This window comes from Oculina patagonica, chromosome 1, assembly GCF_052425735.1.
Source record: "Oculina patagonica isolate OP01 chromosome 1, crgOcupat, whole genome shotgun sequence".
Lineage (NCBI taxonomy): Eukaryota > Metazoa > Cnidaria > Anthozoa > Scleractinia > Oculinidae > Oculina > Oculina patagonica.
The window spans coordinates 7,998,378-8,017,686 of record NC_135758.1 but is presented as its reverse complement, the minus strand read 5'-3'; the positions used below and the strand labels follow the sequence as shown (position 1 = coordinate 8,017,686).

The following is a 19,309-nucleotide window of genomic DNA, read 5'->3' as shown; positions in this document are numbered from 1 at the left end:
ATGTTTCATCCCCCCCCCCCCTCCAAGAAAATAATGGTCCGTCCCTTAGCCTGTTCCAGGCATTCGGTTAGTTAGGAAGTAGCGCAGAGAACGGCGAGTGGTAAAAATGGCGAGGGTTTGGGGATAGAAATCGCCTTTTTCCCCACACCCTTCCCTTATTTTTCGCTCACCGTTTTTCGCTCTGCCTTCCCAACGAAATGCATTATGACTGTTTAGCTCCTTAATCCCCAGAACTTGCAAGTTGTTAAGGGGGGAAAAGGTATTTCAAAATCCTCCACTTACCCTAGGCTCGATTTCCAGCCATTTTGTGAGCCTGCGTTCCATGTTGGGTGCCGAAATGCAGAGTCTACCCCTTCCCCTACGCTCTAACCTGCTCCCGTCAAATTAAGGTCATTGCCCTGTATTGTATTGCGCATCCTTACTGCGCAGAATTTTACGCGTCATAAGCGCGCGCGCGCTCGCGTGCATAAACAAAATGGCGGCTTTTTTCTATGCGGCTTAGTCCGCGAGAGAAGTAAATTGTCGCTTTCTCGTAAACGAGTCTGGTGACCTATCATTTTTTTCCCATATTTTGGGTGTAGCGATCAAATTCTTTCTGTAAAATGAAAACAAATCAATTCTTGTATTTGAAAAATAAATTATCGCTAAAAACGTGTACTTTACTAGTACTCGCAGAGGAATTTTAAAGGAATTATATGGAATATACAAAGTCTTCCTGCTCCTAAACGAATCTGGTGACCCCCCTTTTTTATTTCAAAATTTAAGTTCCCTTAAAGTGATAAACCAGTAGGCGAAGTTTGGTTAAAAAATTGTGTTCAGTTCTATTTCAGGGCAATGACCTTAACGATAACAAAGCAAAGGTAGAATGACATCTAATACATCTAAGATCTGAAAAGAGGCCAAAATTTATGTTGTCATGATTTTTTTCTTTCAGTCTTTAGTCAATGCAGCAATCAAACCATCTCTTCTAAATCCTACCCAGAGAGGTTTGATTGCTCTATTAATTTAGTTATCGTTGGCGGTCCCTTGCTGTAATAAAGTTTTACTTTTAGTCAAACTTTACTGCCAGCAGAAAAGTATAACTGCGAGTTCCCACCGTTTTAATTGGGACAAAAATTAAACCTGACTGCTCATAGTTCAAGATTACCCAACTAAAAGAAATCATTACACCAACTCATACAGTACAAAACTTTATTCTTCGTTACTTACACGTATCGTTTTAAAAATACATAATTACAACAGACGGTATTATTGAATTAGGATTGCCTAAGAGTTCTCGTGGGAGGCATGAAATATCTTACTAGATAAATATTTCCGAGGACTGTTCTATTGTCCAAGATTCTTAAGCCGACGGTGAATTTCTAAATGCAACTGATTGGAACAGATTACGAACAACGAACTGGAGAACTACTGACTACACTTTTCAATATGCGCCGTGCTTCGGTGACGCGCCTCCTTAATGCTGGATTTCCACTGACGCGCATTATTTTACGTGCGTGAAAAAAATATAGAGACAATGTATGAACGACTTGCGCAAACGTGTACGCAAGTCGTTCATACATTGTCTCTAATTTTTTACGCACGTAAATTACGTCAGTGGAATCCACCATAATGCTGGATTTCCACTGACGCGTATTATTTTACGTGCGAGAAAAAAATATAGAGACAGTGTATGAACAACTTGCGTTAACGTGTACGCAAGTAATTTTCACGCACGTAAACGCACGTAAAAAATTACTCGTCAGTGGAAATCCACCTTTAGTGATTTTCTTGTTTTTTCTCATGTGACCTTCTCTCTATACTTTGTAAATGACAAGACCCTTGATTTGCCAGAGCCATAGAGTTACTGTTAAGGGAGGCGTTGTTTTACGTACAATTTTCTTGTTGTTTTTCATGTGACCTTCCCTCTAAACTTTGTAAAGGGCAAGACCTTTGATTTGCCAAGGCCATGGAGTTACTGTTAAGTGAGGTGTTCTTTTCTAAAAACTTCGGGTCAGGATGAACTTGAGCTCCGCTCGTAAAGTTTCCCCCGACGAAGGGAAAAATACGCCTTAGATAGTGACAAATGCCCGAGCGATATTCGTGTAAGATCGTACCGTATACGACTGGATTCGTCGAACTGTGAACGTATAGCAAAATTTCACTGAAAATCAAGGCATCACTGAAGTGTTCGAAATCTCCACCACTGCTAAAATCCAGCCAAAGCCACAATACTTGTTTTGGCAACATGAAAATTGCAAAAAGGATCACTATAGTTCGTAAATTCTTGTTGATTTTTGCATTGCTTGCATTTCTTCTAATAACTGCCGCACGCGTGCATGTGTCGGAAATTTTTAACTTGGCGCGGTGCTTCAAGAAAATTCCAATTCTTGCATAAGCGATGGTGATAATGAAGAGAGGTAGGGTGTACTGAAGTAGAACAACGGCTACCGTGTACGCTTGCCGCATGCCAAAGCTAGGCCAGTCTTCCGCGCAGCCGCGTCCTTTGTGGTAAGCAACTACTGTCAGAGGTGAAACACACGCCAGCCCCGCGATCCAGGTAAACACGAGGATGTAGATCACTTTCGAGACCGCAAGCCTCACAGACAGCGGTTTCACAATGGTGCGCCAGCGCTCTATCGCCATGCAGGTCAGCGTGAATACGCTTGCAAATAAACACATCGTCATTAGAGGCCAGACCCCTTTGCAGAGCAAGTCGCCAAGCGGGAATTCTCTGAATTTTAAGTAGAAGTCCGCAGAGATGCTTATAGTGAGCATACAAAAATCGCTTATAGCGAGGTTGAGAATGAAATAGTCGTTGATTTTTCGGTTGTGTTTCTTGTTACGAATCACAAGTATTACAAGGATATTGCCGATGGAGCCAAACAGCAGAATGAGAGGGTATATGGCTAGCTGAACATAGTCAATGGTGTGAAATGACAGATCGTCGTTCGTTCCTTCCGTGTCATTCGCCATTTCTTTCTCGAGTGTGCAGTTTGCTTCTTCCAGCGGTTACTCTTATACAGACTGCAAAACATAATCCAACTTTACAATAAATAAAAGAATTCTGAACTCAAAATGAAAATGATGCCTACTTTTTTTAGTCTGCGTTGTAGACAAACTAAATATACCGGGATTTAGTTCGTCTGCGACGCAGGCTAACTGTTTTTTTTTTTTAGCGGAGCTCCCGCGCGCGCCGAAAGCGCGCGAGAGCGGAGCATCCATACCGATAGAAAATTTACAGAACCATACATTTGGTTTTTCATGATCATCACAGCTAGCGGCATGCTTCGCGGGCGCGTGCGCCCTAGCGACGTCGCCCCGACATGGCGGCTATAGCTTGAAAAAAACGGTTTGGAAAACCTTTTTTTCCTTTCTTCATTCATGGCGTTTTTGGAGAAAATTTTTTGTTCCTACACGTTTTTAAGCGTGCTTCAATGCTGATTGCATTGTAAAAAAAAACAAAATAAAGAGAAAATTCTTGGATTTTTAACATTTGTTAATGGATTAACTTTTACTTCTCCCAGCTGTCTTCATTCGAATTGCAAACTTTCTTTGAAGTTCTTTTAATTTTGGAGGGGCAGGCCAAATGGGATTTTTCATTAAGATTGACCCAAAGACGAGATAAATTTCCTCCCGGATTATTAGTCTCAAACATTGACTTTCGTTTACAATTACTTAATACTCCTACGCTTTCGTGAGTACTACCGACCGTTATAAACCCTGTTGCTAGACAATGTCGAGAGCGGTCGAGGCCAACCACTCAGAAAGCAAATGATCAGTTTATGAGTTGGTCAGTTTCTTAGGTAAATTTCGTTGAAAGAGTGCACGTGCATGAATCAACAAAATTAAGTAACTTTCAGTGTGTGCGGGGTAGTATGTTTGTTCTGGACCAGGCTGAAAACGGTCTGCAAAAAGCCGCGCGGCCCTGTTGACGTCAAAACGTGGGACTGTTTTCTTAAGAATGAGGTGCTCGGGCCGGGGTCTTAATTTCAGTCGTGTGATAATAACTGATATTTAAAACTGAGCACATTATCAAGCCGAGGACGTAAGCATTGTTAAAGGACAAATAGCGTAAGCTGACTTGTTTTTCAAAGCCTGATCATTTTTTTTGAGAAATGCAAAGAAAAAGTATTTCGTCAGTTTATGTATTCATCGCTAAGTCGAAAGTGAATTAGTTAAAAGTACTTTTCTGTTTTTTCTTTCAGATTAATAGTCGTCAGGCCATGGAAATGAAAGCCAGCCTGCCTATATATTGTCTTGGTCGGAAAACGTCTTTATCACTTCCAATTTCCCCTGAGGCACCAGAACTTTGATGTTGATTAAACCACGTTATAAAATGGAGAGTTTCCAAGGTGTTGGCTTGTTATTAAATTCTTTGAACAAATAAATGAACTTGCTTATGAAAAATTAAGGCAGACATTTGAATTAAATCTGTTTTGTTCTGGCCTATCAACGTACGCACACACACAAAATTGATGTGAACAGTAAACCTGCCAAAGCTGTCCAAAATAAACCTACAATTTAAAGTTTTTCTAAAAGAAAGTAACTTGAGCCAGTCTTTTACTCGAAAATAAATCCGATTCTGAAAAAAATATAGTTTTTGTTTCTAATTCTTGAAAAAAATGTATTCAAATAGACAGCCAAAACCGGCGGAAACATTTTTTATCTTCCGATATTAATTTTCTCACCCTTAATATTCACCTCCGCTAAAATTAAAATTACGACAAACGGATTGGAAGAACATTTGATTAATATAATAGGCTTCGGCTTCGCGCAAAATGTTCATCTTGCATGCATAATTGCTTTGGTTTGTGGTTGTTTAAGTATTAAAGTATGCCCGGCTTAAAATGTGTGAAAGATAGTTCTGTTTAATTCGTCGATCTACGGTAGTCATTTTTTTAACCCGTAATGTCTAAAATTGATTTTCATTTTCAGTTCCAGATTTAATGCTAGCTTTTTTTAACCCGCGCAGCTAGCGTTGAAGACTAAACAGTTTTGCTCAAATTATTGGTTGTGTATCCTGCCACAATAATTGATTGTAAGACGGACGAATAACGCCAAAATTAAAATTAAATATTAATTTTTTTGCTCCTTTTTTTCTGGGAATTTTAAACAAAATACCCTAGCTCTTGTTATGCTTCAGTGCATGAAGAAATTGCATTTGTGTAAAAACAACAATAGCTAAATCCGTCGGTTTTAGTTACAGTTCAGCAGAAAAGCCAATAAATTATTGTAACAACACAATTACAATGAGGAAATAAGCTATAACAAAAAAACAAGGAAAAAATCTGCGAACATTTTCATTACAAAAGACAGTGGCTAAATATCAAACGATTTGCTCTTAAAGCAAGATATATAAAACAAAGACCAAATGCAAAAGAAACGGTTAACGTACCTCTAGAAAGCTCTATCACCGTTTTGTTAAACACGACTTGCCTCTCTTAAGCTCGCCTGCGGCCGGCGGCTTGCTTTCGGTGTCAAAATAAAATAAAATTTTCTAGGGCGTTTGAGGCTCAAGAAGCTATTTATTTTCTCTCAATGCAACTCTCGTTCTAGTTGGATTAGTATTTTTTGCAGTCGAGAAAAACCTGTATTTGAACACCAGGCAGATGCTAGTAACAGAATACTCGAGTTATTTGATATCGGGTTTGACTTGTGACTTGGCGTTGGAGATATTATGTCAGCGAACAAAAGCCGGAACGAAGGTGTTTCCTTAGCTACAGTGTAATTTCACCGTATATAAACGCCAATTATTGACTCTTCCCTCCTTGGTTAATCACTTCGTTTTCGTATGATTGTCAGAGCTTGTCAATGCCGATTCATCGTGAGTGTCATAAAATCATCAATATTCTTTTCAAAGACAAGCAAAGCGGTGAATTAATAAAGGCATATCCCCAATAAAAACGCTAATCGCGGTATCAGTAGGGGAAAAACGCAATTTCTTTTCATTTGTTTATAAAATCAACGTTCATACATAATGCGCAGCGATATTGATTCATGTTGATTGTTATTTTTAGAAGTGATAAAAATAATTTCACCTGCTGATATTAGCCTCGTTTTTATAGGTGGACCTCTTTCTGGTAACGAGGCGAGCTTCTCGTTTTGGTAACACTTGTTCTTGGTTGCATTATGGGATTTATATTTTGACCAGTTCTTCCAGCCTACAAACTCTACGGTTTTTAATTGCTTTTCAGCAGCTCTGTGTCAGTTTACTAATTTTCAGCAAACCAAACGGCAAATGGCTTGAATGCGAATGCAAAGATAAGCAAGAAGCCCCAAAAAGCTTAAAAAAGAGACAAAAAGGAAACACAATTCTTTCTTGTTTAGGGGAACAAAGCAATTTCGTTCCCAGAGCCTGCGTTCCCCTTGACCAGCGGTCGGGAAACTCGAGGGACTCTGGACGAATCCAAAACCGGAACCAGGAAATCCTGGTTCCAGTTTGACTGTGCGTGTGCGCCTGAGATTGTGGTGAAACGAACAAGTTTTCAACAGCCAATCAGATTCAGACGCCTTTGTGGCGGGCTTTCAGAATAGCTCAGAGGTCCAGATCCCTGGTGCAGACCAGAAGGATCGCGGCCTCTGGGGACGAGATTGGGAACAAATCTGCATTATTTTCCAGTGCGCATGTGTTTAAAATGTGGTTAAAAAGGTTCAAGGAAGAGATTGACGGTTTGGTGATTCTGAATGCAATATAACCTGGCTACAATATTGCTGGCCAGGCTACATAATAGAAAAAAATGAAGAAAATAGCCTCCAGGAATACCTTAACATGGCTTCCGAATGTGAGCAAACATGCTTTAAAAGACAATAACAGGAAAGTGTTTACCAATAAAGGCATGGGGTATTTTTATTTCTTACATAAAATGAAGTTTTTAGTGCACAAAATACAAACGCTCTTATATATCACTTCTTTTAGTGAGGATCTTAAATTGCAGACCTCCTAATGGCATTGCTATTTAACTATATATACAACATCGAAGATCCCTTTTTATTATTAATTAAATTGCAATTCAATTGGGCTACAACATGTAACCCATCTATTCAACTGCATTTATTTACTTGCAGTTATTTCTCTACCATGTCTCTCTGGCATTTGTGTCAATTTTCAACGACAGCAGACCTTAAGCTTCACGCTGGGCTTGAAAACAATTTACATCATCGCTCAAATTGTCAAAAACACATTTACACTAAACACATTTCGTTTTCGAGGAAAGCGCCATTCTTCAAAAATTAAATTAATCTTAAAATGATCTTAAATGATTTCGTTGTTATCACACATGCCGTCGTCAGATGAATAGTCCCTAGTAATCACAATCTCTGGATGGTTTTCCCGCGGTTGTAGTAAATTTGAGCAACTGCCGCATATACTGCTAGGTCTGGAGCTGCTCCGAAGCTGTGCCAATAGATTCTCTCTTGACGGACAAGCCGAAAAGTCCACTGATTTGCCCATTCTGCTCAATCGTTGAGTCGCCACTGACTCCATGACTTGTCGCATCTCCGGGTATTCATCCACTACCTCCCTAAAGTCCTCCGCGTGTAGAATGAATATGTCGCACAGAGATTTCGCTACGATGGTCGCAGTGCGTCTGGCGTTCGTCAGAAGACAGATTTCTAGAGAAAGAAAAACAACCATATATTTACCCTTAAACACTCTGAAGGGGCAGATCAACAGTTCCTCAAAAAAGGTGGGGTGGGAGAAGGGGAGAGGAGGGGGCGGAGGGCGCGTTCGCTTGGGATTTTCGGGAGTAGGAATATATTATTCTGCTATTCTGCTCCTGAGGGCAGAATAGCCGGAATGAAAATCGGAATGAGAAGAGCTGCCAAACGAACGCTAACTCGCAATATTCCAATTGCTCTTATTCCGCACTGATCTCAAACGAACGCGCCCTTAATTTCTTGCTTGTAAAGAAGTTAAAGCGGGGGAGTAATGGTGGGCCCTTTTCTTGCCCCGGTACCTAGTACCTTAAACGGAGGTGGTGGTGGTGGTGGGAGGGGGGGGGGGGGGGGGGGGGTATGGTGTCGCCCTCTCTAAAGTTAAAAGTTTTAGATGTAAGGTGAAGGATGCAGGTCGGCTCCCTTGCTGTCAATTAAAATTAAAAAAGAGACCATTTGCCTCTTGAACGTGAAATGCAAATTTCAGTACTTTTGCTGAAACTGAACATGCTTCGAGGTCACGTAAGGCAAACCGTACCATTGGCATAAGTATGTTATGCCTTGCTAATGTTTCAACAGAGTATTCTTATAAAATGAAAGACATTTTATTATGAACCATTGTAGAAATCACGACGATTGTTTGTCAGCTGTTCATGCTTCGATGGTTGACCGACAACAGGGCGTGAAAAATGACCAACAAGCCAGGCCAATTTTATACTGGACCTTCTTGTTTAAAAAGAAAGATCTCTATGATGATCCATCCACCTTTCTTCATGGTCTGAGTTACTCACCTCCAAAATATGAGCCATCAGTCAAATCGTCAGTGGTTAACCCATCACAACTCACGCCCACGACCCCCGACTTAAGAAAATACATCTCTGTTCCGAACTCTCCCTCGCGAATGATGACGTCACCTTCCAGGTAGACTTCGAACTCTAGTTTTGTTATTATGGCCGACACGAAGTCTGGATCAGCGTCATAGAAGAATGGTACAGCACGCACGAGCTCTCGGCAGTTATAATTGACGATGGCCTAGCAACAGAAATAAACATTGGATAAGTACAACTAATTCTTGGTTTTCACGTGACGTCAGTAAAATTCTAAAACCCAGAATCGCAAGAACCCTGAGTTTTTATCCTTCACTGGCTATTAGAAATCCTTGATATATTGCATTTGCCGTCTTTAAGATAGAGCATTTTGAATTTCAAAGTTTCGCGCCACACGAGGTCAAAGATGGCCGCCTGAAGGCTCTCACGTTTTCTTAAATAAATGCCTTATCCTGCGATTTTTAACAATCTCGGTTTTGCAAGAAGTGTTTATGTGAATGTTTACTTGTTCATGAGAGCGATCTAAACGCTTTTTGTAGCAGAATTTAATGTCAGATGTTTTCATTGATTTCCGGCCGCCATGTTGGAGTCCAACCAGTTGGACTCCAGCATGGCGTTTCCATATATACTGTGCTCTCTAAATTTGCGTGAAACATTTTGACGGATAACTCAAGTACAGAATAACGTACTGACCTGAGACTTGGATAAGAAGTGCTTGTAGTAATTTTCTACAACCTGTAATATTCTTGATTTTTTTGACTCAATAGTTTTGGATTTATTTTTTCGCGGCGTGACAGTGGCGTGACAGCGAAACCACGTATTGTTGAACTGTTACAAAATATTTTATCTTTTTCTGGTAGAAACCTCGCCCAACGTTAGAAGAACAAGTGGGCGAGAGATTTTCACAATACGTTCTTTCTAGAATTCCAACTGTGTTTACAACAGAAAAGACGGACAGGAAAATTGACTTTTTATTCATATTATCAGCAGTTTATTATTCGGGTGGTGTGCGTTGTTGATAATGGAAAGGCAAACGTTAAACAAAACCAACACTAGAAGCAACAACAACAACACATAACATCGACAACAACAATTGAAGCAATACTAACAACTTCCACCACCAAAACAATAACAACAGCTGCACTAACTAAAATTTAGTTTATAAATCTGCTTGCAGTTAATTTGGTTTTATCTCTGATTAAGTTGGTTAGTCGAAAATAAAGTGTGAAAATAAGTGTGCACATTTCTTTGATGGTAAAACCTATACGATGTATGGTGGTCATGTAGTCCACTAAACAGTTCATAGAAACAAATTTGCATTTTTACTCGAACTTAATTGTATGGACATCAACCTCGTTCCCAGGGGGGAGAGACCCTGGGAACGAGGTTGTGAGGAGATGAATTTCACGTTCTTTTAGCTTCATACCTACCTTTCGCAATGGTCGAGACACCTCGGCCAGAAGTTTCTCCTCTTCAAATAGTTTTCCTTGAAATCTGTGCTCATAATACTTCGTAATTTTGTCTCTGAGATTAACAGGCAGCTTCCGGTGAGCCATGTACTCCTCGATTTGTTGTATCTACGAAAAGTGATAATAAACTTAATTGTGTAGAACACTTTTGCTTGAAGAACCAGAAGTTTACATTGAGGCTTATAAAATATCAACAAAGGAAGGTAAAGATATCGAATATCAAAATGATCTAATTTAAATGGTGTTACAAAAATTAAAAGAGTTAATTACCGTTATAAAAAAAGTTCATATAGAGTAACAGTGTTCATTGAAAGCTTCGCATGTTTCTATTCAACAAATGCATTGATAATGCTCATAATTTTTGAAAGAAAATCAACACTACCCACCTAAATAGGCTTTTGAGAGCTTTGAAATCCTACACATTTGCCTTTTTGTCAAGTAAGATTTTTCGGCTAATAATTTGTTAAAAATTAAAAGAGTTAATTACCGTTCTTAAAAATTAATACTGTAACAGTGTTAATTGAAAGCTTCGTATTTTTCTATTCAACAAATGCATTGATATTGCTGATTGTTTTTGTAAAATAATCGACAGTACCTACGCAGTTGTTGAATAGGCTTTTGTGAATTTTGAAATCCTTTACATTTTCTTTTATTGTATTTTGTTAGATTTTTCGGCTAATGATTAGTTTAAAACAATGTCAAATGTGACAAAAACTAAAAAAGTTAAGTACCGTTCTAAAAAAATTACTTTTTTTTTTTTTTTCCTTCTCTTATCCTATAATAAGGTTATCGTAACAATGTTAGTTGAAAGCTTGGTGTTTTTCTGTTCAACAAATGCATTGATCTCGCCCATTTTTTTTTTGAAAAATAATCAGCACTACCAACACAGTTGTTAAATTGGCTTTTGAGAATTTTGAAATCCTATGCAATTGCTTTTATAGTCTAGTTAGATTTTTTGGCTAATTATTTGTTTAAAACAGCGTTACAAAAATGAAAAGAGTTAAGTACCGTTCTAAACAAATTATAGCAGTGTTAATTGAAAGCTTCGTATTTTTTACTCCAAAAAAGCATTGACTTATTAAATTGCCGATAATGTTTGAGAAATAATCAGCATTACCTACGCAGTTGCTAAATAGGCGCTCGGGAATTTTGAAATCCTATACATTTGCTTTTACATTCTAGTTCGATTTTAAGGCTAATGAAAGATCAAAGAAGTTTACTGTGTCGACCACATTATAGCAATATAAGGTCCTAAACATAGGGATGCGAAAAAAATACTTTAGACTCTACCCCGAGGTCCATACCTTTACCCTTTTTTATAACACTTTGACAGAAAAGGTAACCATTTCAAATACCTTCGATAGAAAAATAGTACTCCTTTTACATACCTACAGTAGGTATACTGCATTTATTTTCTAAATATTCTCTCGAATAACCCCTAAAAATACTTAGATAGATTAACTGTTCGCTGGGTCTGTATGAGTGTTTGAAATATTTAGAAAGGCCCTTTTAAAACCTACATGACAGTTTCCCCCACCATTTTCTATACTGCAAGTCGAGAAATCCCCTGGCTTGAAAAAAGGGAACCCCTTTTGAGCAAAGCTTCTCTATGTGTCAACTATCTGGCAAAAAAAAAAAAAAAAAAAAAAAAAAAAAAAAAAAACCACACCGCATAAAATTACTATCTACTATAGGTAGTATCCCCTCTAGTGTCCAAGCACCTTCCTAAATAAGATCAGCAACAAAAAAATTCTCCCTTACCTTCCCCTTGTAGTTGCGACCAGGAGAAGGGATACTGCCGTCTCTTTTCTAAATTTTTCTCTTGAATTTATAACCTCTGTTTAAAATATTTTGAAAGGCCCCTTTAAAACCTACATGAAAATGTCCCCTTCCCTTTCTAAACTCCAATTCGTGAAATTCCTACCCTCTTAAATACCTCCAGCCTGAATGAACTTGAGGCACCCCTTTCGGGCGGAGCCTCCCCGTAAAGCCCACCACAAGGAGTTCCCCTAGGGTTCCAGGCACGTTTTCTTATATAAGTAACAAAACCATTCTTTAGTAAATAATAAAGATGGTAAATTTTAAGCTCGGTGATAAATGATTAAGATGAATTGTTCAACAATGACACGAGCGTGGGTTTCCTCGACGGGAATCGAACCCATGGCCTTTCAGATACCGGGTGGGCGCTCTAACCAACTGAGCTCCGAGAGACTCGTGGTGAGCTGGGCCATTTACTAGGTTGATATGTGGCACGCGTCCTGTATACTGCTAGAATCAGCAATGTCGAAATCATCTAATCAGTAGTAAATAATAAAGACCAATAAAGATGGTAAATTTTTGAGGGGTACAATTACGGTCGAAGACTCAGATTTTTTTGTCCCACGCTCGTGTCATTGTTGAACGATTCATCTCCATTAAACCATTCTCTCTCACCTTCTCCTTATAGCTGCGACCAGGAGAATCCATCGTCTGTATAACATTAATGGAATAAGCAATAAACAGCGCGTAAAATGTCGCTCCTGTCATCATGCTTGATATCGTGACGCAGGTCTCAGGGATGTTTTGTGGCGGGTGACGCCCATAACCAATACACAACATGTGAGATAAGGCCTTGAAAAGCGCCCATAGATATTGCTCGGTCCATGCCTTGTCCTGTACATATACACAAGTCAGAGGAATACAAGCTAAATATCACATTTGTTTTCAGTTTTAACCTCGATATTTTAAGGGCAATCTTTGCTGACGTCATTGTTTACATTTTGCATCAATCAATCAAATCAAATTAGCATACCGTATTTATTCGATTAAGCGCCCAACCTCGAATAAACGCCCACTCTGAAGGTAGGAAAAGTTAATAAGCGCTCAGCCTCGAATAAGAGCCCACCCCTCCCCCCCCCCCCGTCCCCCAAGAAACTAAAGTCCACAAGAGGAGTATCAATGAGATTGAAATCGACTTAGTATTACTAACAAACTTCCCCGAAGACCGAGTTTTGTTAGTATCAGAAAGCTTAATAGTTAAAATTTTGCTTAGGTACATACCGGTAACCAAGGACTGTTACTATTTGTTGTTTGTTGCAAAATAAACCTGCTACGTGCTGAAAATGGTGAAAATTTAATAAGCGCCCAGCCTCGAATAAGCGCCCACCTCAAATAAACGCCCACTCCCAAACTCAATTTATTTAGCGCCCAGGGCGCTTAATCGAATAAATACGGTACGACTTTGTGTAAAGAGTAGGCATCATGCTTTAAACAAATTGACTACAGATGTCTATAGAGCTTCTTTAATAATCGGCGAAACTGTATATATTGCAAAAACTGCAATATTTCTTGGTGGCAAAAACGCTAATGCGTCCATACGTTCTTTGTGAAATTTTGAGTTTTGAAACTCGCGTCACAGAAAAGGTGCATGTAATTAATATATCGGGCTCAAATTTATAGCGAACGTTAATCGTGCAACATCACGTTACAACTTGAAATGCAACAGTGTTGCGAGACAAGTTGAAAAAAAATGTTGCCCGTATTACTGGGCGCTAAATTATACACCGCGTGACTATGAAATAATGTTTTGAACTGACCCGTAAGCCGTGGATCATAACCCACGAGTCATCCGGAAAATCGTCGAGAACTGGTACGAGATATTGCATACAGCCATTCCAGTGGGCTACCAGCATCATCAGGCTGATCAGGTTTACAAACCGGATTACAGAGCGAGTAACATTCAGAATCTGTAATACATGTGAAGCAAAAAGAAACAGTCAATAGCTAAAAAGGAAGCTATGGTTTATTAGCCACGCCAAAATAGCAGACTGTGACTGATCATGTTTTTATTTATGAGAGGTTAGTTATGACTTATGTCTCGCAATAAAGAAGTTGCGTTCGAGCCTAGTGGCCCATCAGGCCGGAGCTTATCCTGATTTCCGTAGCATGAAGCGACTAGGAGTATTTCTACTTCCCCGGTGGATGGGATGTTAGTCCATCGCAGGGTTATCCCCGGAATTATATTTGCGGGAACTTATTTACATACCTGGGTGAAGAGAGGCACTATGAGAGGAAAGTGTTTTGCCCAAGAGCACAACGGAGTGCCCCGGCCAGGGTTTAAACCCGGACTGCTCGATCCGGAGGCCAGCGCACTAACCATTAGACCACTGCGCCTCCTATTATGACTCACAAAAATAAATAACGCTATCCACCGGTTAAATCACTATCCAGCGGATAAATGTTGGCAAAACACACCACGCTATCCCCTGGATACCGATTTATCCGGTAGATAGCGTTATCCATCCCTTGAGCAACAGGGGCCTAGTTAATTAACTGTTGGAAAAACAAACGACTCTATCCACTGGATAGCTGCTGTTTATCCGGTAGATAACGTTATCCATCCCTTGAGCAACAGGGGCCTAGTAAATTAACTGCGCTGGACTAGCATGACTAGTATCTTATGCAAATTAAAAAATTAGTGATCTTACTAGTCGCTTGATGCTACAGAAACCGAGTTGAAGCACAGGACTCTTAAGTCGATGTAAAAGGCTTAATTATATTTGACCCAGACCTCTCCCGGACTTTATACACACGAGCACGTGATCACCTACCTCTTCATACTGATGGACGTAACGTACAAGACGCGATATTCTGAGCAGGCGCAGTAGACTAAGTAGTTTAGCCATGCGCAGAATGCGTAGCGCCCGAGACGCGCCGAGTAGTCGCCCAGATCCCGAACTGCTAGCCGACGAAACGACATAATCAAATGGAAACGAAGATATAAGATCTAACAGAAACCATGTCCTAGCATACCTACGAATAAGATAAATAATAGTAAGATGGTTAACGTTTAAAGCAATAAAACACACACAAATACTTTTTTTTACATAAGAAAGTGTTCAGTTTAGTTAACTAAGCTTTTATCTCCTCAAATTTGTAAAGATTTCGGGCTGAAAATTCTTCAGTAAAATGAGCTTTCAAAACAGTCAATATCGCTAAAATGTTTCAAAACTGAAATCAAAGTTTATGTAAATCCTGCTTATTAGCAAAAACGTGCTTTGAGCAAACGGGCCCTGAAAACCCCCTCAGAACTCGACCTCCAAAATTCCGCATAAAATGTATAAACATCAACCCTTCTATTCCGTTTCCTTCTTAAAAACGTCTTTGAGGAAAAACTGTACTAACAATGTCCAAACCCACCCTCCCCCCAACCAAAACCAAACCCAACGGCGACTTTCAACAATTAGTTGACATAAGTTTTATTTCTAAGCCAAATAAAATGATTTTCCTCTTATTGTGCATGGAAACAGGCGCCACAAGGAAACCGAGAAGCATGCAGCCGATCGTTTATTGTTCATTGTAGGCGAGAGCTAAAAAAATACTGAGCTAAATTGGCATAAGAAATATTCAAAAATTGATTGGTGCGTCAGGAACTTTCTTTCCTCAAACGTTACTTCAATCTTATTGGACAGAAACATTATCTTTAGAGTTGAAAGGTGACCGTTTTATGTATACGTAATGCGGTAAATGGAATATCTAGATCACGTAGTTGATGTAACTTTGTCCGCATTGACGTTTAATATTAAATTTTCAGCTTCTTTTGACCCCTTTACGTACGTTACTTTCTTTTTTAACTGCATGGCTAATTAAAAACCAGCTTGGCTAATGTCGGCTAATTGACTTCTCCGCCTCCTAGCTTATGTAATTGAATTACTTTAACTGGTAGGCGGAGAAGTCAACAAGCCCCCATTAGCCGATGATAAGGGCATGTGCAAATGACTGGCTGAAAAGTTTGAGAAGTTTGAACACGTCAAAAAGCTGTTAAAAAATTAATATTAAAAAAATACCAAGCACAAAGGAACGACTAGAATCGTGCTGTTTGTCTTGCATTACTAATTTTGGTACATCTTTTACACATTCTGTGTTTAAAATTTTAAGAAATGCAGTTGCCAATCAAAATCCAGCGTTTGACAGGGAAGCGCAGCATGCACGTGCTGTAGTTAGCTTTCTGACATCTGATTGGTCGAGAGGTTTAAGAAAACCAACAAAAATATGGATTTCAGGGTAGCATACAATTTTGTGCCCAGAAGGGTACAATATAAGAGATAGGTTGTTCTAATTAAACTTTACTTACCGTATTGCAATTTTCTTTGGATCTAAGATAAATTTGTTCGGAGTGCCATGAACCAGCACTCCAGTTTTAAAGTTCAAAACAATGTCCAAGAGAAAAAGTCCATCGGATAAGCTGTTAAAAACGATCCAAGAGGTACTAAAATCGTCAGTAAAGAACGCAATGGCGACCGGCAGGACGAACATATTCACAATCAACAAGGAAAGAATCATAAGATCCCAATAGAGCCTGAAAAACAAAGCAGAAAAATACTTAAAGAAGGGAAAATATGAACAAGTTCCAAGACATTCGCGACCGGGTCACGTGACCTGAAATTAAAAGAGCTTGAAGGTTTTAATGATATGGAACAAAATTTTGTTGCTATTATTGTTGTTGTATAATTTATTACTAAAATGCCTTTTTTTTTAAAGTTTTATAGAAAAAAATATTTAGACGGTATAATTATGTTGTCCAATTTTGAGGAGCTTCCAATTTTCTTTTCCAACTGATCAAAAATATACTTAAAATTTATAACCGTAGGCTCAGCTTAAACTAATATAATGTAACTTGCACCCACCCCCCTGCGCGCTCAATAAGCGTCAAGTGGATTCGAATTCATTTTTATAAGCTCTTCACTGATTTGCTTTTCTTGCCTCCTATTTTTATTTTGATTAATCTCAAACCGTAGCTGATCATTTAAATCTGAGTTTAACCTGAAATGGTTTTGAGTTGACCCAAGTTTAGTCGGAGAATTAGTGTAAATCGGCTTACAAAATGAAAACTGACCATGTCTCAGAAAAAAAACCTTGAAGTTGTTTGAAAAATAAACAGCCAAACACCTGGTGTTTAATAGACAAAATAATGATCTGACCGATATTTCGCAAGACGACATCCAATGTACAAAAGAGACATTTATAATTGAGCCAGGTCAAACGAATACTTGAAACGAACAATTTCGGTAACTTCGGTTTGTAATTATCCACGCTAAATTCATTTCGATTTCCCTGTAAAGGCGAACTCGTTCGTTAATTAAACAAAGCTTTTCACAGCTTCTGTCTTCGATGCGACTTAAAATTTTTATTATGACAAATCATTACATCATAAAAACTTCTACCTGGCCAAAAGTATTATTGGTTCGAAAAAAAAATCGCCGATGTTTTCTCCGAAAAATACACCAAAAAATCAATCTCCAGCGATTAACAGAGAAAATTGAATTAATAGAAGGAAAAGTGAACGTGCGAAAAAGGTGTACAAATTCATTGGCAGACTGAATCGCTAAGTAAGTGAAAAAACAAAAACACGACAAAGGCAGAAATGGTGTTTTCACGGGTTTTGTAAGTGATTATTCTCAATTTGCATACGCAAAAGACTGTAATCAAGATATGGTTTCATATGCTAAGAAAGTATATTAAAATTTAAACTTCGCCAAATACAAAAGTGCGGAAATCGCAAATTTGATGCAATCAACGATCATAGCGAATCGCAATCAACAGAATTTAGCTTAACGAAGTTTAACTTGTCTTCTATCTGCGTTGAGGTTTTTGTGGCCTGGTTTTGGAAAATACCTGAATTATAACGTAACACTATTTTACCTCCTAAAAACGTGTGTGAATTTTGCTTTACATAATTCAGTGTGCAACATAACACAAACTACCTCCAGAAAATAACTTCATGTTTTTGATTAATAAAGGTAAAAAAGGTTTCATTGTAGAGAAAAAACTGCTGAACAATCTATGTAAAAGCAAAGGGGACATAAACACAAATGAAAAATAAATGCAAATAGAAAACAACAACAACAACAACATATCTAGGAAACAATAACTTTACTCTTTTCATACCTGAAGGCGCTTGTCGGGTGAATTATCCAACCAGCCTTCTTGTACCGTAAGAGTTCATCTGCCAAAGCTTTCCTACTTCCAAAAACTTTCATGTTCATTTTGTTATCCATTGGTTGAAGCCAGCCTTTCAAACGATCATTAAAAGAGGGCTTTGGTTTTGGTCGCGGATCAAGGACGCTCACTTCATCAGTGTCAATTGTAATAATAACATCGCCGTTGGACCTTTTTGAGTTCGTTCGCGATGTACGCGGTTTCCTGCTGAAGAACGAAATAATCTTTTTACCTCTGTTCTTTACGTGAATGTTTCTTTCCGAATTATTTTCCTGCGGTTTCTCTGTTGTGATATGAACATCATTATCGACTGCATGGCCATTTAGAAGCGGACTACTACACGTCGAGTCGAATTCACGAATGAAAGCTTCAGGATTTTCTTCGATTACAATTTCATTTAACGGTCCTTGTTCGTAAAGGCACATTTCCACAGCACTCCGCATTTCATCATCGCTTTGCGCATTTCCGTCGTTCAGCGCTTGTAGCGCTTGCAGACTCAAATGCGAAGACAAAATCGAGTTTTCCGTTCCGTAAGAAGATTCGCTAGTTCTTTTTTCCTTAGGTGAATCGTCTTCGGATTCATTTTCGGCCGTGGACGATTGTTCAACATGTTTCCCGTCCGTTGCCGGTTCTTCAACTTCCTTACACGCCAGATCTGATTGCAATTTGTCGATCGATTCACAAGATCCACTTTCCTGCTTGAGCTCCGCATCTTCACCGCGAATTTCACTCATTTCTTGAGGATTTGTTGATGATTATAACAAGACGAATCTGAAACCGAGGATTCGCGTCTTTGTGCGCTGTCCATGAACACGAAATCTTCATCATTAAAAGGTATCAAAATCCTTCGAATATCCACGCGCCGGTTTATAGGCTTTCTTTGCCGAGTCCATTTTGCATCGCGATACGCGCTTATTCCCAATCTCAGTGCATGTAGACTTTTGCCTTGTGAATTTTACATGACGTGCGATTGATGATTGTGACATCACAGAAAGAGTATGGGGAATAATAGTCTGGTGTTGTTAATGGAACATATTTAATGTCGCGCGCGCGATCCAGTCAGCGCGCTCGAAAAAATCTAAATGTATCGACCGCATGTTACAGAACGGAGATTTCCTCGGCCTCTCCCGCTGGGAATTTGCAAATGATCTACCCAATACTTATGTGGTGTGGTTGACTTTATTTATTTATTTTTGTTCTCGAAAAGCCGGTTGCTTTGCGCTTAGCGGGCTTTCAAAATCCGACACAAAATCCTAAGCGAAATGTTGCTTGTTTTGAACTGCTAACGAAGTCGACCCCGTTGAAGTATCGCCAAAATAAGCAGATTTTACATTATTTGTAGCCATTTAAAGCACTATCGTTGCTTTATTTTGATTGTTTTCCTCAGATGTGCGGAAGTAA

At 39.0% G+C, this 19,309-nt stretch overlaps 2 protein-coding genes across 2 annotated transcripts; both read right to left on the bottom strand.

Annotated features, from left to right (window-relative positions):
• Positions 1-1,615: 1,615 nt before the first annotated feature.
• Positions 1,616-5,755, bottom strand: LOC144648305 (neuropeptide FF receptor 2-like). The gene is made up of 2 exons (XM_078507910.1): positions 5,378-5,755; positions 1,616-3,006 (listed from the first exon to the last, which is right to left on the bottom strand). Exon 2 carries the CDS (start codon positions 2,953-2,955, stop codon positions 1,867-1,869), a length of 1,089 nt encoding a protein of 362 aa, XP_078364036.1. The 5' UTR covers positions 2,956-3,006; positions 5,378-5,755; the 3' UTR covers positions 1,616-1,866.
• Positions 5,756-6,809: 1,054 nt separating this feature from the next.
• Positions 6,810-18,870, bottom strand: LOC144654054 (potassium/sodium hyperpolarization-activated cyclic nucleotide-gated channel 2-like). Its single transcript, XM_078514169.1, has 8 exons — positions 17,858-18,870; positions 16,044-16,268; positions 14,521-14,722; positions 13,507-13,656; positions 12,365-12,583; positions 9,893-10,039; positions 8,427-8,667; positions 6,810-7,593 (listed from the first exon to the last, which is right to left on the bottom strand). The coding sequence occupies exons 1-8, from the start codon at positions 18,640-18,642 to the stop codon at positions 7,235-7,237; spliced, it is 2,328 nt and encodes a 775-aa protein (XP_078370295.1). The 5' UTR covers positions 18,643-18,870; the 3' UTR covers positions 6,810-7,234.
• Positions 18,871-19,309: the final 439 nt, after the last annotated feature.

Coding starts and splice junctions, on each gene's coding strand:
- LOC144648305 (XM_078507910.1), bottom strand. CDS start 2,955: ATGGCGAATGACACGGAAGGAACGAACGACGATCTGTCATTTCACACC.
- LOC144654054 (XM_078514169.1), bottom strand. CDS start 18,642: ATGAGTGAAATTCGCGGTGAAGATGCGGAGCTCAAGCAGGAAAGTGGA. Junction 14,723..16,043: donor CCAAAGAAAATTGCAATACG/GTAAGTAAAGTT, acceptor TCTTATTCGTAG/GTATGCTAGGACATGGTTTC. Junction 7,594..8,426: donor TGATGGCTCATATTTTGGAG/GTGAGTAACTCA, acceptor TTCTTTCTCTAG/AAATCTGTCTTCTGACGAAC.